Below are 27639 nucleotides of genomic sequence, written 5' to 3' on the forward strand. Positions count from 1 at the left end.
CGAGGTCCTCTGAAGTCCTCCCTCCTGAGACGTTTGATGGGGTTCTAGGACGAGGGGCCAGACTAGAGGAGGAGCACTGCCCGAGGCTCAGGGAGGCAGCACGGGGACCCCGAGCACAGGCAGTGGGGGGCTAGAATTTGGCCTTGCTGCCCCTTGTTTCCAACTACCGAAAAGCCCGTGTGCTGAAGGAGGGCTGCTCTCTGTCTCTCCTCAGCAGCCAAGAGCGCGGCCCCCTCTGCCCTTGCTGATCCTTTCTATCAGCCTTCATCTCACTTCCATGCTGTGCCACTGCCCGGCTCCCCGTGATCTTCTGGCAAGAAGCCCTGTTTGTCTTCACCCCCATAGTTAGAGATGGAATGGCCCAAGGCTTGGCGGAGGCGGCCCACCCACCTTCTCCCTCACATTCCGTGGAGGGAAAGAGGGAGGCTCTCCGCAGCTCCCCAGGGCCCCCGCACTGGCCTCGCTTCTCCAAAGGCTGGTTTTCCTACAGCCTCCCCCCTTTTCTGTTTCACTTCAATCACTTCTACTTTGGAAACATCAAGTCGTGATTCACCCCTTTCTTTGGACTTGGAGTGCCCGGATGGAGCAGCAGCTCGCAGGGCCACAGCGGAAAGCTGCTGCTGAGCAGGCGTGGGATGGAGCTGGAGCTGCCCACTACAAAGCATGTGTGTGCCCGCCTTTAACGGGTGCGTGCCCTGAGCCTTTGCCCGGCACCCCGCTCTGGAGAATTAGCCTGTTGCAAACACGAGCCCCAAAGTCCAACACTCAGTGAAGTCCGGACCAGCGCTATGGACCCTGGAGGCTGACCCGGCCTTCCCGAGTGAGCTCCGGATCTAAATGACTAGCCAGTGGAGAGGGAACTTCCTCAGCCTCACCATAAGTCCCAGGGCTGGCTGTTCTCTAGGGACCAGGAGTGCCCATCTCCTAGAAGACGCGGGCACTGAAAAAGAAAGCTGTTCGAAGAACTCAGGAGCAGGAATCCTGCCCCATGGCAGTCCCGTGGCTCCTTTGGAGAAAGGACTGGGCAGCTGGTCCTCTGGAGTTAAGGATGGCCAAGAGCAGTAGGGTCAGTGTCTATCTGTCCTCAAAGCCATTTGTGGGTCTCTGTAGGTGCTTGTTGTTTGGCTCCGTCGGGGATCTAATCTTTCCATTTTTGTTTCCATTTTTAGTCCTAGACTCCTTGGGCGGTCTGGTGAAGACTCTGAACTCCTCCTCAGAATTATGAATTTAAACACAAACCACATAATACATAGGTGTCCAAAAGAAGCCAATTATATGGAAACACAGGTCCCATTTTAAGAAAAAAATCTCTCAGATCATCCCCCCAAATGAGTAACGCCAAGGCTCGACATTTTTCACTGCATATTAGAGGGTATGCGTGTGTTGTGTGGGACTATTACAAATTTCCTTCTTTCAAATATTGACTTGTTTCTATGCCAACCCATACCACCAAATCTCCAGGCACTTGGCCAGTCCCCAACCCCCAATTCTCCCTCTCTTTGAGGGTTTTTCTCCTTTTGCCCCAACTACTGTACAACATTCATGCATTTCACCATTTCAAAGATCTTCAGAACATTTCTCCTATGAATAAGAAGAACCACTTATGTGCACATCTCGTAACCTAAGGAACAGTACAGGGTGACTCTCAAAGGGAATTCCCATAATCACATGAAAATTGACATGTCTTAGAACAGAACTCATTTATTTTCATTCACAGATTCCTCCTTCTGAGCTTCCTCATCACTGCTTGGGGCACTACCATCCTCAGGTCACCCAGGCTTGAAACCTCAGGCTCATTCTTGATTCTTTACTCTTGACTCATATATCAAATCTGGTACCAAATCTTGCCATTTCTCCTTTCTCAAACCTCTCATGTGACTAGCCACATCCCTGGGCAACTCATTCAACTATAAAATAATAATAGTGTCTGCTTCACAGGGTTATTGTAAAGAGCAAAAAGGACAATATTTGTAAAAAGTGCTTAGCAAAATGCCTTGCACATAGTAGGCTCTGTGTTAGAACTTATACCTTTTCTTCCCTTTTCCCTGGCCCCCATTCAGTAGCCTTCCTGACAGTGTCTCCCCTTGACAATTCATCCTTTGTTTCCAAAATATTATTCCTAAAGCAGAGGCCATTCTGCTGTAGAAGAGCCTTCAATGATTCCCTCTCACTTCTGAGACTTAATAATAACAACAACAAAAACAACAATTTCCTTAGTCCCAACATATAAAGTTTTCCAAAGTTTCAGGGAGCCGATCCAGCTGTCCAATTTTATTTCACTTTTCTCTCTCCCCTTTCATTTATTCCATATTCCAGCCAGACTGGCCTGCTCCCTGTTCCCAGAATGAATTCCCCAAGCCATCTCCTGCCTTGGTGTCATCACACAAGGTACAATCCATGCCTGGAATGTACTCTTCCCCCATCTCATCTCATCTCATCTCTCATAAATGATGAGGCTCCCTCCAGGCTTAGCCCAGATTTCGGCTGCTCTGTTCATTATATTCCCATTTTGCAAGCAACGTCTCTGCACAAATTCCATTTCTGAGAGATGCCTTTCTGCATCTTTCTTGTACTACCCCAGTAGAATGTGAGCCCGTTGAGGTTCAAAGGGGAAGGATGTTACCCTCCTAGAGGGTTTCACAGAAGGGGCAACATTTCGGTTGGACTTAAAAAATTCAGAAGAACCAAGTGAGGGAACCATTAGAGTGTTTGGCCAAGCTGACTGCTCTAGGCATACAGACATGGAGGTCATATTCACTGGGATCCCCTCTGCACACTTATAAAACATTCCTTCCCTATAAATTTCAAATAACATTTGACTGATGTTATTTAGAACCCCTTCAAAGTGCAAGATCCTCCAGATCCACCCTCATGCTCATGCTTTGAGCAATAGGAAGCTCGTCCCAACCCTGTTTTCAGGATCAAAGGTAAAGGAAAAGGTCCCAAACTTGCCTTCCAGTTGGAGAAGCTATCTCTCTTTGCACTATTTAGAGACAAAGTGTAAAACACGTGTATGAATTGTGTTTCCCTGAAACATGGACAGACAAGGACAGGTGAGCAGAAAAAAAGTCAGGACCAAGTCTCTGTAATCAGGATCATGGATCCCCGAGTGGCAAGATGTTGTTACAGCTTCTCTTGTTGGGATCTGCCACAATAATGCCTCTGGAAAATATCCAAGAATTCTGACCCCCTCAAATGCTGGATCAGCTAGTTTGGGGAGCTCTCTCTGGGCTGCTCAGACCCCAGTACAAAATTTGGGAGCCTCGTGCATTTCAAACACTGATCTGCTTTCCATTCATGCTTTGTTCTAGATGAACCAGATGGAAAAAGCAGCTGAAGCAGCCTATACTTTTTTAATGGCCAATCCCGAGCACATGGCTGTGCCTTCTCATGATGGGAATTCTGAAACGGTGGCAGGAGCCAAGCTGGTGGATAGAGAAGCCCAACCCCACCTGGTGAGTAGAGGAGGAGGGAGGAAGAGGGAAGGAGAGGTCTGAGAGGGCTTGGAATCTGTAATTTCTTTTAAGCACTTACTTTCCATCTTAGTAATGACTCTAAAATAGAAGGAAAAGTTCTAAGCAAATAAAGTTAAGTTATTTGACTGGGGTCACAAAACTAGAAAGTGTCTGAGACCAGATTTGAACCCAGCTCTTCCCAACTCTAGGCCTGTCACTCTATCCATTGTACTACATGGCTGCCCATTTGATCTGTTTTTATGAGTCCTGGATAGTGGTGGTTGGACAGTAAGGGAGAGGGTATATAAACATTAAAATTAATATATAATAATAACTTCAAATATTGTATTTTTAAAAGATTTATTAGTAATCACTAGAGGTAAAGGAATAAAAAGTTATGCATCTAGCAAAATAAAAACACGTGCCCATGGCTAATCTACCTGTTCAAAAGTCCTGCGTTCACAGCTGCCCTGATTCCAAGAGAAGAGCACTAGCCCCCGGAAATCCACCAAATTTATCTCCTGTCTATGTCAGTATGTAACAATAGGAAGTCAGTGGGCTCCTGGGTAATGTAGTTTTAAAAGTACAAAATTTCCAATTACACAGGTAGGTTCGAAAAGAACAGAATATAAATGAAGCAAAATTAGAAAATTGACCCAAATGTGCGCCGTTTACTATTCCAGTTTTGTTTTTTAACTTGCTTGGTCCATGAACTTTTTTCGGTTAAAAAATCCATAGCTGTTATTTTAATATAATTTTTCCTTAGTAATCTTAATTATTTTATTTTATGCATTTGAAAGCAGGATTCTTACAAGAATCTATAGTTTTTATGACTGCTTGCTTCATCCTCTGTGTTTCTTTGGGCTTCAGTCCAGAGGAGAAAAGTAAAAGTCATTCCATTCACCAACGCCAAGGCTGGGGGTTCTATGACTGGGAGGTTGTTGGAAAAGCAGCTTAGTAAAGGTTATAAATTCTCAGAAACTATCATGGAGACCTCTGGCTGGTTCTTTGGATCCGACCTACAGCACCCAATGAGAGGGCTTAATGAGCCCATTACAACCCTTCTCTTGCTTTCGTAGGGCAATTGGATTAGAGACTCCACTGGTGTCAGTGGGAGAACATCCATCCAGTCTCATCTCTGGGACTTTTGTCCATGTCCCCTATAAAGCTTTCATAGGGAAAGCCTCTCCCATCCCCAACAGGCTTGGGTCATCATCTACCTCTCTTGACGTTGCATGGCTACCAGAGAGCACACAGGCTATCTATCGCTTAAAACTTGGCCTTGCTCTTGAGATGGGACCTGTTCACTTCCTTTTCTGCTTATGTTGCTGTCTTGTAACAACTTGGCATTTCTGAGACTTGGGTACAATTTAGGAGAACTAAAGACCAAGAATTGGAGGGAAAGTATGCCTTATGGGAGCACAAGTGTTGTTACGAGTTCCCAGTCCTTGGAATTTCAAGATCTGGAGAATTGCTTTTTCAGAGAAGGTGAAGGTTGGCACCTTCTCTGAAGTTCATAGTACTAGAAAATTCTGTAGGACATTGACAGATCAGATGGTTTAGCCTGAGTCATTCAGCTAATCTCTATCTCCAGATACAGCTTCAGAGGCACAATGTCCATGTGGGTCTTCCTAACTCCAACAGTGACTCTGGCTCCCATTTGCCTCACTCCCTCTCGGGATAAGGTGTGTGAAAAAATAATATGAGTGTCAGTGACCCTTCTGCATCTCATTGAGATCTGAGGAGGAGATGTCTGAGGATATGCAGCGGTAGCTTAGCTCGTAGGTGTCTGTTGGCCCAGGAGGTCCTTACTTCCAATTTCAGGACCACTGATGTGAATCTGTCTTCGCATATCTTCATAATACAGAAGAAAACCAAGCCAAACCACAACCTTGCTTTTCTCATGTGACTCAAGAGATCAGCCACCGAGGTCTCAAGCCCTTTAATGTTCCATCATTTTGCCAGTTTTCCATTCTTGCCAATGGTGCTGATGTGAGTCTCTTTACAGGAACACTACCGAGAAGCAGTAGAACATTATGAAGATGACGACTTCCAGCTGGCCATCAAGGCCTTTGAACAAGCTTTAAAGGAATATTTCAAAGCAGATAGGCAATGCCGAGTTCTGTGTGAGTGGTCCCAGAGCTACGATGACCATGACCATCGAATGAAAACCGACGGCTTCTATGAAGTCATCGCAGGTAAGACTTTCCATTTGACTCATAGGAGGTAATATTGGAGTTGAGAAGAACCTTAGAAAAAACTTAGTTCAACATTCCTATTTCATGAATGAGGAAACTGAGGTCTGAAGAGAATAAATAACTTAATGGAAGAATCCACATGTCCTGCCTACAGCCTACCATTTTTGACAATACCAACAATTCCTCCTTCTCTAGGAAACTTCACTTTGGTGGGTGCCATTGATGGGGCCGAGATTGTGCTTTTGGAGAAAAGATCTTTATTTCACAGAACTTTAGAGTGGCACGAGATTTATGTGATCATTTCCTTCAACCCCTTTCATTCTCTGATCAGAAAACAGAAACTCAGAGACAAGTGACTTGCCCAAGGACATATGAGTCAGAGTCAGACTCAGAACTCATACTCCCATTTTCTCCCTCCTATGTTCCTGCAATAATCCCTTCCCCCAATATTTTTGTAGGTTGGGGGTCAGGAGGGAAGAGGAAAGAAAGGGGAAGCACAATGATGAAGTATCTTTCTGTTATTTCTAAAATACTCCAATGTATCATGAACTTCACTGTAATTGTGTAGTCGTATAATCTGCCCAACCTTTGCCAACACAAAGCACAGTTCCTTGACTTGTAGAATAGTCTTCAAGAGTTATGGTGGGGTTGGAGGGAGTTGGTGGTTCAGTGGATTTAAAGGCATGCCTAAAGATAGGAAATCTTGGGGGCAGCTGAATGGCTCGGTGGATTGAGAACAAGGCCTAGAGACAGAAGGTCCTGGTTCCAATCTGGCCTCAGACACTTCCTAGCTGTGTGATCCTGGGCAAGTCACTTGACCCCCATTTTCTAACCCTTACCACTCTTCTGCCTTGGAGCCAATACACAGTATCGACTCCAAGATGAAAGGTAAGGGTTTTAAATAAACAAATAAATAAATAGATGAAGAAAGAAAGAAAGAAAGAAAGAAAGAAAGAAAGAAAGAAAGAAAGAAATATGGGAAGTCTTGGGTTCAAATTTGACTTCAGACATTTCCTAGCTGTGTGACCCTGGGCAAGTCACTTCACCCTCATTGTCTAGCCCTTATTGCTCTTCTGTCTTGGAATCAAAACACTGTATTGATTCTAAGAAGAAAGGGAGAGGTTTTAAAAAGAAAAAAAAAGAGTTCTGGTAGCTGGAAGCCATCCCCCTCTTGCTTCCAGACTGATGATGAATGTCGGAGCCATGCTGTCCTCAAAGGGCAGAAATGCCGGCCATTCCCAGGCCCACACTTGAACGCCCTTGAAGTCGGGAGAGACTTGCCAGAGCTCGCATCCCCTGGCAGAGCTGGCACGAAGACAAGGTCACGCGGACACCACAATGAGGCCCCCAGGAAGGACTTGCAGCAAGGATTTGGGGAACAGAAGATGGACAGGCCGCCTGATCCCCTTCAGGAGGGGCCGCTGGCTTGTCGTCAGCTCTCGGGAATCCAGTTCGAGTTACAGGAAACCTGGACCCCGGAACGTCGTCACGCCGTTTTCGCTTCTGCCGTGGCCCCAGCCCCGAGCGGGGTGACCGAGTTCCCTGCTGGGCTCCCCTCTGGACAATCTCCCTTGGAAGCAACCTCAGGCTGCCCCCCAGATGGCCCCGCTGGGGAGCCTCGTGCTGCAGCGCCCCGTGAAAGGGGATCCATTTGACAGGAGAATTGTGGACTTGGTGCTTTTGCCTCTCGTGGATCCCCCTTCTTTGTTCCACACTCCCGGGCCGGGCTGGAGGCAGCCTGGGCTCGGTTTGCCATCACGGCTGCCAGCTGAGTGCTCCGGGCTGGCCGGCCCGGCGAGGTCCGGCTCGGGAGGGGTGAGCGCTCCCGCCCGCGGCCGCTAAGAGGACCCAGGAGGGAAGGGCTCGGAGCGCGGCTGAGGAGGGAAGGAAGGCTCTGATTTAGCCCTCATTAGCCACGCGGCCCGCACACGTCTTCTGGCCTGAGCCCTTGGCGTGGTAGAAGAGGGAGCGGAGGCTGTGAAGAGAGGCAGCTGGGCTTGTGAATGGCGCTGAGCTTGCCTCTAGCGACATCTTCTCTTGCGCACAGCCCGTATCCGCTCGGCCCGGTCGGTCATTCCTCAAGAACTCATTTGATATTTGATAATATATTTCTATTTTGTCAACTCTTATCTTCCATCTTAGGCTCAATACGGTTTGGTTTCCAGGTAAAAGAGCGTTAAGGGATAGACGGTGGGGGTGAAGTGACTTGCCCAGGGTCACACAGCCAGGAAGAGTCTGAGGCCAGATCTGAACTCACAACCTCCCACATTCAGGCCTGGCTCTCCATCCACTGACCCGCAGCTGCTCCTGGACTCAGTCTAAAAGGAGAAGTCCGGTGCCGTCCCTGGGATTTTGTGCAAACGGCAGCCCTGGATTGGTTCAAGGTCTTCTAGCTCTACTCTTATGGCCTTTCCTCCATGACGCGAGGCGCCATTTTGTGGTGCTGAGTGCAAGGACCAGACGATCTTTCCCTGCGATCCGCGAGCACTCTGCAGCCCAGGACAGTCCCGGGGACAAGGAGGGACGAATCTGCTTAGCTGTGGCTCCCCGTCAGGGCGCGCTCGGCCAAGACTGGCAGCCGTTCTTATTCCCGTTTTAAAGGTGAAAAACTGAGGCTTGCCCAGATTAAGCCATTGGTCAGCCTCACAGCTGCCCATCTCAGGAGAGGGGCAAAAGCTGAAAAAGAGAAACGGCAGAAACCAAACAGAAGCCAAAGAGCAGTTTAAGGGGGTGTGGGGGGGGGAGGGGCAAAGAGGCTCCAAAACCAAATGAACAGTGAACGGGGGTCCCAGCAAGCCGGCCGCTCCCCTCCCTTCTCAGCTTCTCACGGGGCTCTCCCTTCCCCCCCCCCCCAGGTCTCTACTCCCGGCGTCTGATCTGTGAGCACGACTGCGTGAGGGAGCTCGCTACCTGGCCCCGCCAGCCGGCCCCCATCGAGAACTTCCTCCCCCTTCACTACGACTACCTCCAGTTCTCCTATTATCAAGGTAATGGGAGGGCCTGTGGGGGAAAGTGGGACGGGGTGGCCGGGGGACTGGCGGGAATGCAAGCTGACTTCAAAGAGGAAGAACTAGGCGGCTCAGTGGATAAAGCTCCAGGCCTGGAGAGGGGAGGTCCTGGGTTCAAATCTCACCAAAGATACTTCCTGGCTGTGTGACCCTGGCCAAGTCACTTGACCCCCACAGCCAGAAAGTAAGAGTTGAAATGTAGAGGTGGAGCTTTCTGAGTGCAGATGATCACTTGTGCCTCGACCCGTCAGCACCGCTACATCTTTAAGGCTCGCCAAATGAGAGTACCAAAAAGAAGTGGATCGTGATTTGCTCGTGGTGTCCAGACTGGGGCCGCCTCTGGTCTCTGGTGGCGTCCCAGCCTGGATTAAACAGTTATTAGACACGGCCCGGACTGCTGGGCAGCACAGAGTAAATGCAGGGAAGACTCCAAGATGGGGGGGACCAAGAAAGGCTTCCTGATGATGCTGGCGAGACACCGTCCAGGCTCCCTTCGTGTTCCCTGGGGAGAGTCTCTCTCCTGGGCCTGGACAGCTTCCTGTCCACCTGCAACACGAACACGCCAAAAGCAGCCCCAGCATGCATGCAGGGAGTCCTGGGGCCGGTTCGAGCATCCGTGCTAGCTGCATCTTGAGGCCCGGCTCCTTTCGCCGATCAGGGGAACAGCTTGGCGTCTCGCCTCTCCTTTATTAAATCCGAACTGTCTGGCTTAGAATCCACGCAAGGGCTGGCCCTGAGACAGAAGAGCGGCCATCGAAGTGAAGTGACTTGCCCAGGGTCACACAGCTAGGAAGTGTCTGAGGACTGATGGGAACCCGGGACCTCCCATAGCCAGACCTCACGCTCTATCCACCGAGCCACCCAGCTGCCTTGCTTTTTAATAGTCTTATTTTAAAGATTCAGGAATGCTAAATGGTCAAGGCACAAGCGATTGGGAACGCCAACATCTGAGCCCCCAAAGCTCCAGGATTGCATTACCAGCTGCTCATGAACGAGGTGGCAGCCTTGAGGTGTCCAAAACAGACCTTCTCTTTCCCCGGAGCCCGTGTTCTTTTACAATTGGGAGCATCGCCTTCCTCCCGCCACCATGTTCACAACCTCACTGCTGTCTTTCCCATCGTCCTCCCCATCCAATCAGATGTCAGATCTTTTCATGCCCACCTTCCAGACGTTTCTTACACATCAGCTCTCCTCTCCCCTTGGGCATCCCTGTTGTCTCTCATGAACTCTTTCCTGACCAACAGTAATAGCCTTCCCCCTGGTCCCGCTGCCTCATCTCCCCTACAACAATCCATCCTCTCATGGGCTCTGAACAGATCTTCTCCCCCTGCCCTGTTCCTCACCAACTTCTTACCTTCACCAGAAGCATCAGAGAGAAAATCTTTTGGCATTCAATGCTCCTTTTCCCTTTCCAGTTTTCTTGTTCCTATTCCTCACCCCTCGTTCTACGATCTAGCTCTCCTGGCTTCCTTGTAGTTCCCCAAAATCATCCTTCCATCCCCCTCTTCTATTACTTACCCTGCCTTGAATGTTCTTCCCCTCACTTATCTTTATCCTCTTTATCCTCCTTGGGTTCCTTCTACCCTCCAGGTCACATATCACCATCACCTTCCTGGTCTCCGATCGCCCAGGATCTTACCTCCATTTACACTATGTGTTGCCAGCACTTAGCAGTGTCTGACACAAAATAAGCCCCTACTACATGCTTGTTGACTGAATTTCTCAGCTACTGTGGAAAGGGCTTGGATGTCCAAAAAAGGCAAAAATGTGGTCTCTGATCTCCAAGTGTTCTTCTCAGCCTAATGGGCGATACCACATGAGAATAGCAATCCACACAGACCTGTAAATGTAATTCCAGGAAGGGGAAAAGACCAAAAACTGGAGGGAAGACAGGGTTGAGATCTGGAGGAAAGACCCCACGCAGGAGGCCAGGGGATGTTCTCCCTGTGCCTGGTGTTCCTTAGCTCCTGTCTTCATCTCTTCTCACGAATGTTCATCAGCCCTCCCTCTTCCCTGCCATTTCAGTGTTTCTGACAGACTCCTTTGGGTCATCTCCAGTTGGCTCTAATGCCATCACTCCTCTTTCCCCTAGTTGGCAACTACGTGAAAGCTCTGGAATGTGCCAAGTCCTACCTTCTGTTCCACCCAGATGATGAGGATGTGCAGGACAACGTGAGGTACTACGAGAGTGTGTTGGAAGAAAGCATGGACCCGAGCATCATCACACCTAGGGAGGTGAGTCCAGCATTTCCATTGGTCATAGCTGTTAGGGCCACTGGGTATGTCACGGCATAAACAACACCACTAGCAGCAGCAGTAGTAATATCAGTAGTAGTAGTAGCAGTAGTAGTAGTAGTCAGTAGTTGGTAGTAATATCAGTAGTAGCAGTAGTAGTGGTAGTAGTAGTGGTAGTAGTAGTGGTGGTAGTAGTAATATCAATAGTAGCAATAGTGTTGGTAGCAGTACTATCAGTAGTAGTACTAGTGGTAGTAATAGTAGTAGTAGTTGTCATCATCGTTGTTATAGTTGCATCCACATGTCACTTTTTAATAACAAAGCACTTTAAATATTGGATCTCATTTGATCCTCACACCTCCCCAGTGAGGTCAGCGGCCATCTTGACTTCCTCTGGCTCATTACCAATAGAAGGGTCTAGTCTCCTGTCTTCTTCCCCTTAACTTTGACCTTTATTAAGAATCAAAATTATTCGATTATGATGGGATCCAATTAAAATGCCAGTTGGCCGTTGATTCCCCATAACTTGCTCTGACCCACCAAAGAGGCTCCTTTCAGTCTTCTACTGGTGGCTCTGCCCAAAGTTTCATTCTCTACAGGTAAGAGGAGCATTTGATCCCTGACTTTTCCTCCCTCTCCATCGGATGTTGTACTCACTCTGATCAGTTCAGCTATTTTCATTCGTGGTCGCCAAACGTTGGGGCTCCTGTCTATGCTCTCTTACCTGTCCTCATCTTCATGACTCCGCGTGAGCCTCCCTTGGGAGCTGTGGGCTGTGTCAAGCTAGAAGTCAGGAGTCCAGATAGAGCCAAAGGGCAGATTTTGCTTTTCAGAAGGTGAACATCTCTCCTGGCAAAAAGAGATGGGAAAAGGAAGAAAGGAAGAAACAGGAAAGCCCAGAATTCCCAGATCTCAGAGATCAAGGAGGGCAGGGCAGAAGATCGGGAGTCATGAGGCTCCAGATACCAGGAGATATCTTCAGTGAGCCAGCTTTTACCTTAGCCTGGAGGCTTTTTGTGGGTCTTTTCCTTAGGCAGAAGCTGATCAGAGGGCACAGACTGCCCAGTCCCTAGAGAGAGGGGCATAAGTGACCAGGGCTGGGAAGATGACCAGCAGATTGATAGAGTTGGTTTAGGAATGGTGGGATCAGGAGCAACACAAGACTTCACCAGTTTGATCAAGCACATTCCCCATCTGGAAAATCATAAGCTTCCTTCTTGGATCATTCTGTAGGCTGGCCCCTCTAGCTGAGCTCAGACTGGAGCTTAAGAGGCAGTTAGGTGGCCCCATGGATAGAGGGCTGGGCTTGGAGGCAGGAAGACCTGAGGCCAAATACGACCTCTGATATCTCCTGGCTCTGAGATCCTCGGTAGGTCACTTATCATCTTTGGACCTCAGTTTTCTCATCTGTAAAAGGAGGAAACTGGGCTCTGGAGATCCTCCCGGTTCTAAATTATGCTTTCACCTGCCTCGCAGGCATGTGGGGAAAGGGTTGCGCTATAGTTTTGTTTTTCATGAACACACATCATTTTAGTGCCTAGAAATTCCATCATCACAAGGCAAGGGTCAGCCTAGCTAAGTCTGGCGAGCTTCCTCACAGATAGCATGGCCACAAGGGAATGGGTTTCTGCCTTGGAAAGGCCTCCATCATGCGTTCAGGTCTGGAAAGCTGCTGTTGGTCTGGGAGGCGGGGAGTCTCCAGAGCAGTGATATCACAGGTTTTGGACGATATCGAGGTCAAGCTGACTTCCTTCCATTGGGTGGCAGCCACAGCATCTCTACTAAGCCCTGATTTGTCAAAACTGGCCAAGGAAGGGGGCAGCTGGGTAGCTCAGTGGATTGAGAGTCAGGCCTAGAGACAGGAGGTCCTGGGTTCAAATCCAGCCTCAGACACTTCCCAGCTGGGTGACCCTGGGCAAGTCACTTGACCCCCATAGCCCACCCTTACCACTCTTCCACCAAGGAGCCAATACACAGAAGTTAAGATTTTAAATTTTTTTCAAAACTGATGGCTTCACACACACACACACACACACACACACACACACGTTACTCTTTATATCCAAATGTGTTTGTCCCCTGGCCATTTGGCCAATCATTCGTCTCATGCCTTACATTTACAATTGCTCTGACCCTTTACAGGACGCTACAATGTTCATGAAACGGTATAAGCTGGAGTCTGAGCTCATCAAGTCAGCCACAGTCCATCTGGGCATCCCCTACACCGAGCAGGTAAAAACAAAAAAGAAAAGCCAAGCCAGAGGGGAAGGGATAAGGCTCGTCTGCTGGTTTTGCTAGGCTTCTGCTGAAAGGGGAGGCTGAGATGTTCTGATGCCTTTCAGAGAGATCATCATCCTGTCCAAATTGACGTAAGTCACAGACTGCCTAGTTTTAGATTCAGGATTAGAATCCGGGTCTCCCGCACCCCAGGCCGCCGCTGTTCCCATGGGGCCAAATTCCAGGACTCTCACTTCCTCGTGTTGGGAGGCATTTCAGAGGTCAGCTAGAGGCAGCCTTGTCTGATGGGGGGCCATGAAGCCTCTTTAGACATCCTGGCACTGAAGGTGAATCATGTGGAACGAGCCAGGAGATGCTCCTTTCCTGAAGCCCCAGGTAGAGACGAGTCCAGGTTGCTTCTCTTGGTGGCCTCCCTTTTGCCCTATCACTGGGGCCAACACTGAACTGTCATCGAGTGCCCTGGAGCTTCCTCAGGCTCAGGTCACGGATATCATTAGCCCTTGGGCCACCGTCCATGGTAAAACAAAGTCCAGCCTCTGAGCTCGGTTTACCAATTGGCTTTGTGGGATGTTCAGAATTTGGAGTCTGTTTCCAGTCCTTGTAAAAGAGAGACAGCATGCGGTCAAAGACAGTGTTCCCTTACACTCTTAAAGCCCTGAGTTCAAGTCTCACCTCTGACACATACTATGTGATCTAGGAGAATCTACTTTACTCTCAAGTGCCCAGGCAATTCTCTGAGGCTATACATTGATGGGCATTTACCAATAGGTATTAGTAGAAGAAATCTGCTCACTGGAAGGTCCTCATGTCAATGTAATCGCAGATGTATGTGTCCCCCCCTTTAAAAAAAAAAAGCTATCAGAGACGACGTTATCAAGTGATTGTTTTTCTTTATCCCCATTCCCTGCCCTTTACACTAGAATTACTGGACCAGCAATGGAGGAAGGCAAGAAGACCTTGAGTGAGTTGTTTCCTTACAGCATGAACTGCCTCTTGGTGGGGCTGGGGAACGGCCAGGGGAGGGGGATGGTTGGCAGGCTCTGAGATCAGAATGCGTACATCAAACCGCTGAGGGCCATATGAATGCTTTCCCATGTTTGAATGATGCTGCCCCCTCTTAGCAGATGACTCCCTCTTAGGGGCTTTGAGAAGGTCACTTCATGAATGACTTGGTCCAGGAGGTGGGAGGAGGATGGATTCAGGAGCAGAATCTAAAGTGGGAGTATTAGCCAGCACTCATGGAGACTGTCAGAAATGCAGAGAACAGCCCTAAAAAGGTGGTGGGTGTCACTGGGGACCTCAAAGTTCATCTCTGTATTTTGGGAACCATTTTCCATTATTAGACCAATCGGGACATGGGATGATGCTGACTCTCAAATGCTGCCATTAGAAGGCTTTGCTTTGCTTTGACATGTCCCCCGAGGTAGAAGGCATTGAGTAAGGTCTACGCCAGCAAAGGCCAAGGGGGCTCATTCTCAGGGATGACCCCAGGGACTCCAGACAGCCATCCACCAAAAGCACAGAAGGGTGGCCATCGAGGTCCATGGCGATGTGGGATCGGGGTGGGGGGGGGGGGGGCTGGAGTAGCTGGAGATCCTCTGCTCAGGGATTTGACCTCAGCTCATACCACAAACCCAGAAGTACTTTCTCCATAAGGAGAATTCACATCCTCTGTGTCTGTCACACCTCCCACTTCCAATTCAATAAGATTCCAGCTTTTTCTTCCTTTGGGCACAGGACCCCTGCAGAGACTGGCCACAGGGAGGCTGATGCTCCTGAGAGGTCTCTGGGAAAGCAGCCTGTGCCCAGGATCGACCGAGACCTTTGCGAGGGTAAGTGGAGGGGAACAGCCACTATTCACTAGAAGGGCCTCAGAGCTGGACCCTGGGGATGCACAGAACAAGATAGTTGTCCCAAGGAGCTCCCAACTAGCCAGGACAGATGGAGCCTGCCCAGAGATGAGGTCAATGCAAGCTAGTATCTGAAGGGGGAAAGAAAAAAAGGAAGGAAGGAAGGAAGGAAGGAAGGAAGGAAGGAAGGAAGGAAGGAAGAATTCAGAAGGAAGGAAGGAAAGGCAAAGTTCTCTAGGGAGACATGAGATGGGAGAGTATACTTCCAGCTCAGCAGTTGGCTTCATGAAAGAGGTGGGACCTGAAATGAGCCCCAAAGGGAAAAATTCCAACAGGCAGACAGGAAGAAGAAAGTCCATCCCAGGCAGAGCCCAGAGACTTGAGGTCCAGATAGAGGGAGATCCAGTCCATTCTAGTTGGAATGAAGAGAGGAGGAAGAGAAGCACCATACTCTAAGAGAGGAGAGCTGCATGGTCTTCCCGATGGTGACATTCCAAATTCCCAAAGTTCTGGCAAGTGTCATTGAGCTCCTCGTGCCCTCATAGACTTGCTCCGACCCATGGCACAGCAGCTAGAGGGACAGGCTTGGGGTCAGGAAGTCCACTGTCAATCTCGAAATTGTTAGCCACATGAGCTCGGCCAAGTCCTTAATGCATCTTGTGCAGCCTCACTTCCTGGCTTGTTCACCCCTTCCAGGAACGTGCCGGCCAGCTTCTCTGAAGCGTGGGTGTGTTTTCTGTATTGGGGACCCTCGACGTTGGGAAGGAGGCAGGCTGGGAGATGGCGGCACACCACAGGCTTCTTGGGAAGAGGGAAAGAGTTACAGAACTGGGAGGAGGAGGAGAAAAATGCTAAATGTGGGGCCCAGCCAGACATTGCTGACTCAGAGGCCCCACCAGGCCCCGGTGCATTCCAGCATGCTCTTTGGGGTCAAGCAGAGAGCAAGCTTTTCATAAAGGCTTATGAAGCACTTTGTGCTGGGGGCCCTGTGAGCCAGGCAGACACAGAATCGTTATCCCCATTTTATAGATGAGGAAACTGAGGCTTAGCAAGGTTCAGTGCTTTCCCAGGTGCACAGCTGGTGCTCAAATACACCTCAGGCCCAGGTCCTCTTGTCCTCTCAAGAATGGGTCCATCATCTTCTTTTATGTGTGTGTCAGACTGTGCCTGGGATGTGAGCTGGTCCATCTTCAGGCCTACCTTGTTCCCACTCAGCGTTTGGGGCTAGTCAAGGAAAGCTTCATGGAGGAAGTGGGATTTGAGCTGGACCTTGGAGCAGTTGTCAGAGGGGAGAGATGAGAGCGCTCTGAGGAGCAGAGGCGAAAAGATGACAACAACAAGGCATTTCATGCTCAGGGACCTGGGAGAGAAGCTTCGGGGCCACATGGGGCAGCCACAATGGCACTGGGCAGACCGCTGAGGCCTCCAGGGTTAAAGATGTGAAAACTGAGGCCCAGGTAGCTCCCTCAACTTGCCTAAGATCACCCACGCAGCAAGTCTCAGGAACAGGATCTGAACCCATTTCCACCGCGTCAGAAGGATTCATATCCCAACTCGGACGCTCTCTCGTGCAACCACAGGCAAGCATTTCAAGCCTCTAAGCCTCAGTTTACCCATCCTAAAAGGGGGATAAGAATTGCCCAACCCCCTTCTTAGTGATGTTGGGACATAAATGCTTCATAAAACCTTAAAGGGCTGTTCGAATACAAGCTAGTATTGCAGCAAAGGCTATTTGAGATGACGAAGGGCCTGGATTGGCAGGCTAAAGCCCAGACAAATCAATAAATGCTGAATTAGCAGCTGTTCTGGGCTAGGTTCTGTGTGAAGGCCGGGACTAGCATGCTGAGATTTATTCTGGTAGGACGGGGAGTCCTCTGGGCCAAGGGACCGACAAGCGACTCCAGGGATAGAAGAATGGGCCGATATTTCTAGCCTGGAAGCATTGTAAAATCTCTTCCCTTCTTCAGACGTGGCTGCTTCCTGGCTTGTTCTGAGGCCTCCGATCGGGGCTTCCATCCCCTGCCTCGGCCTTCAGCCAGGAAGCGCAGGCAGGGAAGCCCTTGACCTGGGCTCTCTACCAACCAATGACTCGATTTCCCCTGATTTCTTGCGTTTCTCTCCCTCTAAGTGAGTCAGAAGCATCGGCCTGGCTCATCCCCTCCAGTGCGCCGAGCCTCTGGCTCTGTCCAGCTTGGCCTCCCTCTCCCTGAAGCTGTGGTCATCCAGAGGTCACTGATTGTGTCTTCCCAAGGAAAAACCACCCAGGAAGTTGGAGGCCTCTTCAGCCCTTGTCCGTCAGGGTTTGGGTAGCCCCAGAGAAGTCGCCAAATTCCAAAGGCCAGCATTAGCAAAGCTGTCCTGGCACCTGCTGCCAGGCTGGAGAGGGGGAGGGCATGGACGAGGATGCCGAGGGAAGGCCCACCTTTCCAGATCTTTGGACTTTGGGTCAGACCAAGGGCCGACTGCGGCGAGCCTTCATGACGTGGCATCTGAGAGTAGAGCCAGCAGCTGGCGAAAGGGCCCAGAGCCGCGAGGGTAAGGAAGGCCTCTGCCCAGATGACCACCTTCCAGAATCCTGCCGGCCCGGAGCCCTCTGACCCACTGGTCTGTTACAGAGAAAGCCCTGCTCATGCCAGCCTCTCGCCTCTGGGCATGAGGCCGTCGGGCCCTGCTGTAGGGGCTGATCAGACCCTTGCCGGAGAGCCGCCGTCGCCCTCAGCTTTCCGGCCTGCCCTTCCCTGGCTGCAGGGCTTGGTCATCCTTCTGGCGGCCCAGCCTGGCACTACAGCCCTCCTCAGGCTGGGCCCAGCCTCCTTAGAGGGGACGACTTCCCTCCGCACCTCCCTCTCTCCATGCCTGGGAGTGGCAGTTCGGCAGAAGCAAGGCCGGCACCTACCTCGAACGTGACGCTCTGCCCGAGTGGGACGGCCGCTGGCTCCATGACCAAACCATCCCCGCCACCACAGCTCCTGGGAGCGGCTTTTGTTTTCATTTCTCGGTCGGCCTCGTCTCACTTACTCCAGCCCTGCTTCCGAGCAGCCGTGTGAGGGCTGGGTGTACGTGCCCGCATCCACGCGCTCCAGGGCTGAGCTGGGCCGAGAGGGCGGCTTCTGAGCTCGAAGATAATCTTCGGTTCCTCCAGGGAACAGAGAGCTGGGCCACGAGGCAGGGTTTGGTAATGAGGGGATCGTTGGCCAAGAGGATACACGTCCATGTAGGCATAAGTGCACATATAGAGATGGAGTAAAGCAGGCAAAGATGGGCTGAGGAGGAGGGCCCGGGGGGGGGGGTGCAGGTCAGGAAGGCTTTATTGATGTAGGGAAAAGCTTTCTGAGCCAGTCTTAGAGGGAGAGAGGGGCTCGGAGGCAGAGAGGAGCAGGACCAAGTGCAAGGCTTGAGGGATGAGGAGGACAGGAGGGTCACCTTCGAGGAGCAGAGGGGAAGCCAGATTGGCCAGATTGCAGAGTCCGGGTGGGAGAGGAATATCCAAGGAGGCTTGGAAGGTGGCTGAGGGAATGCCAGCATAGGAAATGAAGGAGACCCCCCTTTCCTCTTACTAGCAAATGGTGAGAGTCTTTGAGAGACGCTTGTCTCTGTAGAGCCGGTCATGGAACCATCAGCCTGTTTCTTTAGTCTAACTAAGCGGGGACAGACTGGCAGATCCAAATCCCTAGAAATTCAAGGAAGGGCAGGCAGATATGTTGTCAATGTTAAAAGCTGAGGGGCTGGAATGTGGTTATATGTTTCTCAAAGAAGGGAGAAAAGCTGGAGACCAAAGTTTTCTATTGTTTTTCAGTTATATTCCGCTCTTTGTGAATCTTCTTGGGTTTTCTTGGTAAAGATATTTACATTTAAGTTTTTCGTTCCATTCTCCAGCTCATTTTACAGATGAAGAAACTGAGGCAGACAAGGTTACACAACTAGGATGTGTCTGAGGCCAGGTTTGATCTTGGGAAGATGAGTTTTCCTGTTTCCAGGTCTAGTACTCTGTCCACTAAGCCTCCTGGCTTCCCCTGGAGACTGAAGTTAGATCAGTTTAAGAGAAGCCCTTGTCTTCTGGGAAACACAGAAGACCTAGAAGAAGTCACCAAGCAGGAAACTAGTCCCCATTAGTGGGGACTCATGAAGAAACCAGGCATGCTAAAGGGAGGAACAGGGTCAGAGGCCGAGCAGTGGGATAAAACAATACATCCTTAATCATGAAACAACAAACAAGCTAATGAGGCTCTGCCTACTTCATAGATAGTTCATGAGCTGGTGAGCAATGCCATCAGATGGCCAGGCCCATCCAGAGGCCAATAATATGGGACCTAGAAATCAGGCCAAGGAGCAGAGGGAGAAATGAACCTCTCTGAGGTTTTCTGTTCTCAACCTTGGAGGAAATATGCTTAAATCTTTATTAGCTCAATTGATAGAGAAAGCGATGGATGGATGGATGGATGGATGGATGGAAGTATAGATAGATGGATGGATGGATGGATGGATGGATGGATGGATGGATGGATAGATGGATGGATGGATGGAAGGATAAATGGGTGGGTGGATGGATGGATAGATGGAGGAAGGGATGGATGGATGGGAAAAAGCATATGTTGTCTCAATTTAAAGGAACATTTCCCACCATGAAGACTAACCAAGAATGGAATTTGCTTTGAGTAATGAGTTTCCTGCCTATTGCAATGATAGTAACAGCTAGTGTTTATATAGATAGCACTTTAATGTTTGCAAGTACTCTCTATACATTATTTCCATTTGATCTTCACAACACCCTTGTGAGGAAGATGCTATAATTAACCTCATCTTACAGATGAAGAAACTGAGGCCAAAAGGTGAAGTGCTGTGGCCAGGAACACACAGCTAGGAAGAGCCTAAGGTGAAATTCCCACCCAGGTCTTTCTGATTCCAGGTCTAGGATTCTCTCCTCTGTCTACCCCATACGGATTCTTAAACTGGGTGTCCACGCATTTGCTTGTTCTTGTAGTTAATATTTGGGTAGCTATTTCAACAGCATTGATTTTCTTTGTAATCCTGTGTATTTTATTAAATATTTTTAAACACAGTATTTGAGTGGGTCCATAGGCTTCACCAGATGGCCAGAGGACTCCAAGACATTGAAAGAATTCATAAGCCTACAGGGGGTAACCAGACAGATTCAAGTTAAATTACAGGACCGAGTAGATGCCCTCCAAGATCTATTCCAATTCCAGGCAGTTCTTAATCTAGACTTTCTCTGATTCTGAAAAAAAAGAACCTATTCAGTGCCCACCTTTTCCCAAGCTCCCACACCTACCCAGACCAGCAGCAATTCTGAGCCAGCCTGTATTTCCAAGGCCTCTCACCCCTTTGCCCTGTGCTCCACTATGGCTTGTTCAACAGCTGTCTATCCCTGCAGGGGGACCACTGCTCTACAGCCACGTGAAGTTTGTCTACAATTCGGAGCAGCTGAACGGGACCCAGAGGATGCTGCTAGATAATGTCTTGTCTGAGGAGGAATGCCAAGAGCTCCATAGCATGGCCAGTGTAAGAGCTAATGAGGCCAGGGATCGGGGGATGGTTGGCATCTGTGCTGAGCAAAGTGGGGAGCTCAGTTAACTCCTTGCTCACTTCACTCCCTGACCTTTCTGCTCAATCTTTGGGTCCTTCAGGACCCAGGCAGGCTAGCCTGGAACACTTTTGTAGGAAAGGACAGAGGGAGTTTTTTGTATTCAGTTCTGGAGGCCACCATTTTGGAAGACCCTGATAAGCCAGAAGGCTTCCAGAAGAAAGTGACCATCACGGTGAAGGGCTTTGCCATATGAGTATCACTTGAAGGAAACAAGTATGTTTAGCACCAAGAAGAAGGGGATACCAAGTCAGAGGCTAGAAAGAAAAGAGCCAATAACCATCTTTGAGTACTTGAAAAGCAGAAGAGAGAATAGCTTTGTTCCACTTCATTTTGGATGGAAAAGCAAGGTGAACATTTCCTAAGAGTTGATTTACTCTTCATGCCAGGAAAATCCTCCTAGTTATGAGTGCTGTCCCATTGTAGAATAGACTTATCAGAATATGGTGGCTTCTTCCTCATTGGTGGTCTTGAAGTAGAGATGGAATGTATGATTTAGTAAAGGAGATTCCTTTTCTATTATGGTTGAGGTTGGATGCCCATGGAGATGCTTGCCAGCTCTGACTTTCTGTGGTTCCCACAAAGCCTTTGGGACTGGGAGCCAGATCTTTGAGTGAGGGAGAGGTGCCATGAAGGAGCCATGGTTCCATTCTGTCTACCTCACAAGAGGCTCCATGAAGATTTAAAGGGAGGATACATGGGAAAAGAGAAAACCATGCACATAGGAGGTAGCACCATCACTCTTTCTAACATTGTTCCATCTCCATGTTTTGCTTTCAGAGAATCATGCTTGCTGGTAGTGGGTACCAAGGGGAAGTTTCCCCTCTCACTCCCAATGAGAAATTTGAAGGTGCCACCATCCTAAGAGCCCTCAAGGTAAAGGATCCACTCCTCCAATGGAGATCCACAAGGAATGCTCTAGGGAATTTTGAGAGGTCCATGGAGAAAAGTCTGAAAATGTGCTTCTCCCTGGCCTGGTGAAGCCGGCAGACATCTTCTGGTACTTTTTCTTTGAAAGTGTCTGTGTAGCATCATTGATCAAATAATGCCATAGATACTTACTAGAAGCTTGGCCAGGCAAGTTACTGACCCTCAGTTTCCTATCTATAAAATGGGGATAATAATATCATAAGTTTGCCATGAGGATCACATAGTGTATGGAATGTGCTTTACAAACCTTGAAACACCAGGCAAATTTTAACTATTGTTATTTTTAATAATAAGATTCTATTCATGTCCACACATGTAGACATAGAGCAGTTCTCAGGCCAGGGGACAGATACTGACATGGTAACTCTTCAGTGTTTGGCAACCTTCTGAGGTCTAGGACCTTCCTGGGGACCTGAGGATCCCCTCAGTCAGTGTCACTAGAATATCCTTGTTCCAGACCTTATAAATACAATGGATGTCTATATATGTCTATAAACACATACGTGTAGATGTATAATAGTAAATTCATTTTCAAGATTTCACCTCTAGAGTGCTTTCTTGGTTGTCATTTCAGATGTTCACTGGGTCCCCCCAAAAGCTCTGAGCAATAAATCTTACCCTCATGTTATATACATGGACATTTTGAGGTGTAGAAGGAAGCAAATATTCTCTCGCCCATTTTTTATCTAACAAGACAACGAGAGGCAGGTGGGGTAATAGAAGGAGCCCTGGATCTAGAGTCAGATGACCTGCTTTGGAATCCCAGCTCAGCTTCCTGTTCCCTGTGTTCATTGTGGGCAAGTCGCAAAACCTCCCTGGTCCTTGAGCTCTTCACCTGTCAAAGGAAGGAGGGGATTAGATGGCCTCTAGTGGTCATTTCAGCTCCACGTCTCTTATCCGTATTTGGATTTCCTTCTTTCCGGGCAACTCAGTGGTTTCTTATTTCCTTTTAGTTTGGTTACGAAGGTCGAGTGCCCCTGAAGAGTGCTCGGCTGTTCTATGACATCAGTGAGAAGGCCCGGAAGATCGTCGAGTCCTACTTCAGGCTGAATTCCACCCTGTATTTCTCATTCACTCACTTAGTTTGCCGAACACCTCTCTCAGGTGAGGTATCAGTGCAGAAACCTGGTGGTTTCTCTTCCTATTAGATGAAAATGTCTTGGAAAAGAAGCTGGAAACAATTTTCTAGGGCTCAAAAGGTTTTAAAAGTGAATGGCTCTACCTGAAAATGCTTTTCTCCCTTTTTTCCACTTCTTTTTGTTCAGCAAAGTTTGAAGAAGCAGCTGGGACATTTCTTCCTCCCTGTGTGTTTCTCCAATAACAAATGGATTCTGCGCATGAACTCTCAAATCCTTTTATTTGATTATAATCTCTTAGTGGACAATCTTTCCCTCAGTTTTATGACTTCTAACCCTGTTCTTTGTCCTCTCAGGGACCTCCCATCCCTCTGCCTTTGGTTCTTTTCCAGGTCATCCCTCCTGCTCTGGTTCTCTGGTTATATTATCTTCTCTTCCCTATTTCAACCCCATTGGTCAATGAATACAAGTATACACTATTCTCTACACTTAAATCCTTTGCCCCTTTGTCCAAGCCTCAACCTCAAATCCTCCCCAGAATACACCATCTTTATTCCTATATATTGGCTTCTGAATGAAGCTAAAGAATATTTGAAACTGTGCCACCTGGGTCTGCTATAAATTTATGGTACATGACTTCATCTGGGTTCTCACTGTACCAAGGCAATCCTTTTACACCTCTTTGGTTGATTTACTCCCCCACTTAACCCTTGAATTTTCTTTTTTTTTTAAACCCTTGTACTTTTCGGTGTGTTGTCTCATAGGTGGAAGAGTGGTAAGGGTGGGTAATGGGGGTCAAGTGACTTGCCCAGGGTCACCCAGCTGGGAAGTGGCTGAGGCCGGGTTTGAACCCAGGACCTCTTGTCTCTAGGCCTGACTCTCACTCCACTGAGCTACCCAGCTGCCCCCAACCCTCGAATTTTCTAAACCCTTTCATCCCTTCCCAACACTCTCACTGGCATCCCTCCCCCTGCCCTCTCAGTTGAGGACCTTACCTACAAGTCATTGAAAAATGTGAGAGTGTCTGTTGAGTGTTCTGCCTTCTTCCCTCTTCAATTCCCACCACTTAGAATCTTTCTGCTGCTATTTTCTCTCTCACCCCTTTCACTCAGGAAGTAGCTGTTTGGGGCAAGATACCCATTCATATGTAACATTCATCCCATCTTCTTTTGTCTTCTTTAGCCATAGTTCCCTTTGTCATCCCCACTTTCTCTAGAAGTCTTCCCCTATATATTGCCTGACTTCTTCCCTGCTGCCTACAAACAAACTAATAAATATCTCTCCTCAGCCCAAAATAAACAAACAAAAAAATCTTCCCTTGATCCCCTCCAGCTATCATCCTAAATCTTTCCTTTCCTTTTTGGTTAAACTCCTTGAGAAAGTGCTCTTCACTCATTGCCTCCACTTCCTTTCCTCTCCTGGTTCCTAAACCCTTGCAATTTGACTTTTAGCCTCATCCTTGGCTGAAATTGTCTTCTCCAAAGGTAATAATCATCTCCTAACTGCCAGATGGCATGGTCTTTTCTCAGTCTTCATCCTTCTTGACATTCCTGAAGCCTTTGACAATGTAGAGCATCCTTTCTTCCTGGAAGCTCTCTGCTCTTTCCATTTTGGGGATACTACCAACCTTTGTAATTCTCCTCCTACTGTCAGACCTCTCCTCACGCTTCTTTGCTGGGTCTTCATCCAAGACATAACCACGGGTTGAGAGTATCCACACAGACTCTTTATCCCTCTTTTTTTTTCTGGATTCTCTCATCATCTCGGTAATCTCATCATCTCTCATGAACTTAGTGATCATCTCTGTAGAAATGGTAGGTCTATAAAGCCAAGCCTAGTTTCTGTTTTGCCCTCCAGTCACATGTCACCAACTGCCTCTTCTTAAACATCTCAAAATGCACCAGAAAACATCTCAAAAAAGGGCATCCTATACGCATTTCAAATTCAACATGTCCAAAATAGACGACATTATCTAACTCTCCATATTACAGGCAAATATATACCATATTACCCCAGTTTTCTCTATTTGATACACATAATGTCATAATACATAATCAATTATCAGCTAGGTGACATAGTGAGTAGCATGCCTTGCTGAAGTTAGGAGGACCTGAATTCAAATCTGGCCTCATACATTTACTAATTATGTGTCCCTGATCAAATCAGTTTGTCTCTCTTTACCTCAATTTCCCCACCTGGAAAATGGGAGTAATAATAGCACTTACCTCTTAAAGCTGTTGTAAGGATCTAACATGATAGGAATTGTACACACTTAGCAGAACACCTGGCACATAATAGACACTGTATAAATGTTGCTTGTCTTCCTTATTTTTATTACCTTCACAACACCTCTCACATATCACTCCTTTACTCCAGTTACACCACCTCCAGTCTAAACCAGGTCCTCTCACCTGGACTAATGCAACAGTTTTTTGTTTCCTCTCCATGTCACAGGTCTCTCCCCATTCTGGTCTACCCTCCTTCCAGATTTCCTCTCCTTCCCTCCTTTCAGAGAATCAGCTTCCCAAACAAAGGCATGGATCATGTTCTTGTCTTTCTTTGTATTTCTATTGTATTTCTAGGATCTGATAAATAGAAGGTACTTAGTAAGTGTCTGTTGGTTAACTATGCCTTGATTTCCTCTAATTTCAAAGGAGTCAGGAAGAGTCCTCCTCGTTGGATTCTGGGGAGGATAGAATGCTATTTGCAAAGGCAGAGACACCTTGATTGTCCTCACCCTTCCTTCCTAATCCCCTACAGAATTTCCACAAAATCATTGGCTTTGCCAATAGAATGAAGTTGGGCACTCTTTCTTGGTGGTTTTGAAACATCCACACAGTGAACCCTTCACATCTAGTAACTTCTGGCCTGAGACCAAATCCCAGTGTTGCCCCATTGTCACTTCTAACTGGTCTCTTCCCTGCCCCATCCCCAGTGACACGATCCCCAGAGGGTAGAGAAGGAAAGATTTTTGCTGTCCCTCAGCAGTCCGATTCCCATTACCCAGTTGTCTCATTCTTCCTTGATCTCCTCTCTTGGCAGATCAGCCACAAAGCAGAGATGACCTCAGTCATCCCATCCATGCAGACAACTGCTTCTTGGATTCAGACACCAATGAATGCTGGAAGGAGTTTCCTTTGGCTGCTAGGGATTACAGGTACGATCAGGGATTAAAGGTCGCGTGCACACATGTGTAACTTCTAGAGAGCTCCGGCACTCAGAAGGTGAGCTTTCACCTGCCACTTAATCTTCATCTCTATGGAGGATTGGATGGCACCAGAGAATGTTGGGTAATCTTCATCCCCAAACTCATGGGTAAAACTGAGTCTATTGGAACAATGGTCCTTGGCTAATCCAATATCTCTAAGTCTAGTTGTCACAAGTTTTGCCCCAAATTTAAGAGAATGATCAGATCAGATGAGGTCAACGAGCAGGCGCTGTACTAATATCTGGGGATACAGAGGGAGGCGTGCTCATGGCCCCTGCCCTCAGGAAGTTCACATTATAATGGTAGAGATAGCAAAGAAATCGTTCTATCTAAGAAATAGACGAGAGGGAAGGTCATCTCAGAAGGAAGGGATGGTGACCAGAACCTCAAAAAGACCTTCACAGAAGACAGAACTTGAATGACATCTTGAGGAAGCCAAAGAAACCAAAATGTGGAGGTGAAGGGGCAGGTGTTCTAGGCAGGGAAGGCAGCCAGTGCAGAGACATGGAGACTACAAATGGAATATCGTCTCTGAGGCAAAGCAGGAGGCACCAGCACCGGATTATAGAGCATACAGAGGGAAATAAAATGTGAGGAGATCGAAGAGGTTGGATGGGCCAAGTTATAAAGGCTTTCAAGAGTGAACAAGAGGATTTTATATCTGATATGGGCTGGAATAAGGGAGCTACTGGAGTTTATTGAGTGGGAGTTGGAGTACAATAGTCAGAGGAGGAGAGGAAGGGATATCACTGTGGAAGATGAAGGCAGATCTCTGAGAATACTGGGAGGCTTGAGGCCTGCAGATCAGCTAGCAGGCTATTACAGTGGCCCAGTTAAAGGCAATTGGTCTCTGCACCAGGATTGGTGGCTGTAAATGTGTTACACAAATGAGGAAAAGGGGAACCTCTGTGAGACATAAATACATCAGGGGAAAACAAGAAGATTCAGTGAAACTTTGACTATTCTAGATTAGAATGAATGAGGACTCAAAGATGAGGCCAGGGTTTCAGTCTGGGAACTCTCAGTAATAACAGGCGGATCATGACTCACCTGTATGGGGCTTTCCAGGCCACAGAAATGGCACAATTGGTGATGATGGCAGCCAGTCTCATCTGAGCCTTTGTCTCTCTTCCCACAGTGCCATTCTCTATATGAATGAAGACTTTGAAGGGGGAGAGTTTATCTTCACTGGAACAGATTCCAAAACTGTGACTGTAAGTCACCTTCTTTTGAAGGCCTCCTTCTCCCGCTGGCTGGTACCACTTCTTAAAACTTCACAGATTGGCTTCTTTCCATTTTTTAGGGGTGGGAGGTTGGGGAGCCTGAATGTCACACTTCTTGTGTTGACGATGGGGTGAAAGATGTCCTGCACATTCAGAACTCAGGAAGTGTTTGTGCTGGAAAGGAACATCAGTGACATCTCCTCCTCCAGAATGTAAGCTTCTTGAGGACAAGGACTTTATCATATTTTTTAACCCTTAATTTTTGGTGTATTGTCTTATAGATGGAAGAGTGGTAAGGGTGGGCAATGGGGGCCAAGTGACTTGCCCAGGGTCACACAGCTGGGAAGTGTCTGAGGCCGGGTTTGAACCCAGGACCTCCCGTCTCTAGGCCTGACTCTCACTCCACTGAGCTACCCAGCTGCCCCCACTTTATCATATTTTTTTACATCTTCAACATGTAGGACAGTGCCAGGAACATAGAAGATTAATGACCAAATGCTTTGTTGATAAATGGGCTGATGGTTTTTGTGCAACTACCTCATTTTAAGAATAGAAAACTGAGGCACAAAAAATTCAAGTGACCTGCTCAATCGTTTAGTAACAGATCTGGGGAACA

General features: G+C 48.2%; 1 protein-coding gene across 1 annotated transcript in view; it reads left to right on the forward strand.

The window, feature by feature from the left end:
- P3H2 (prolyl 3-hydroxylase 2) overlaps positions 1-27639 on the forward strand; it is a 142577-nt gene that overhangs the window by 106621 nt on the left and 8317 nt on the right. The window contains exons 2-13 of the mRNA XM_044670885.1: positions 3312-3455; positions 5464-5653; positions 8509-8640; positions 10754-10896; positions 13039-13128; positions 14055-14095; positions 14872-14966; positions 20377-20504; positions 21367-21462; positions 22470-22620; positions 25635-25749; positions 26939-27014. Of these exons, the coding sequence (XP_044526820.1) occupies positions 3312-3455; positions 5464-5653; positions 8509-8640; positions 10754-10896; positions 13039-13128; positions 14055-14095; positions 14872-14966; positions 20377-20504; positions 21367-21462; positions 22470-22620; positions 25635-25749; positions 26939-27014 (1401 nt within the window). The remainder of the gene's footprint in view (positions 1-3311; positions 3456-5463; positions 5654-8508; positions 8641-10753; positions 10897-13038; positions 13129-14054; positions 14096-14871; positions 14967-20376; positions 20505-21366; positions 21463-22469; positions 22621-25634; positions 25750-26938; positions 27015-27639) is intronic.

The sequence above is a fragment of the Gracilinanus agilis genome, chromosome 3 (genome assembly GCF_016433145.1).
Source record: "Gracilinanus agilis isolate LMUSP501 chromosome 3, AgileGrace, whole genome shotgun sequence".
In the NCBI taxonomy this organism is placed as follows: Eukaryota; Metazoa; Chordata; class Mammalia; order Didelphimorphia; family Didelphidae; genus Gracilinanus; species Gracilinanus agilis.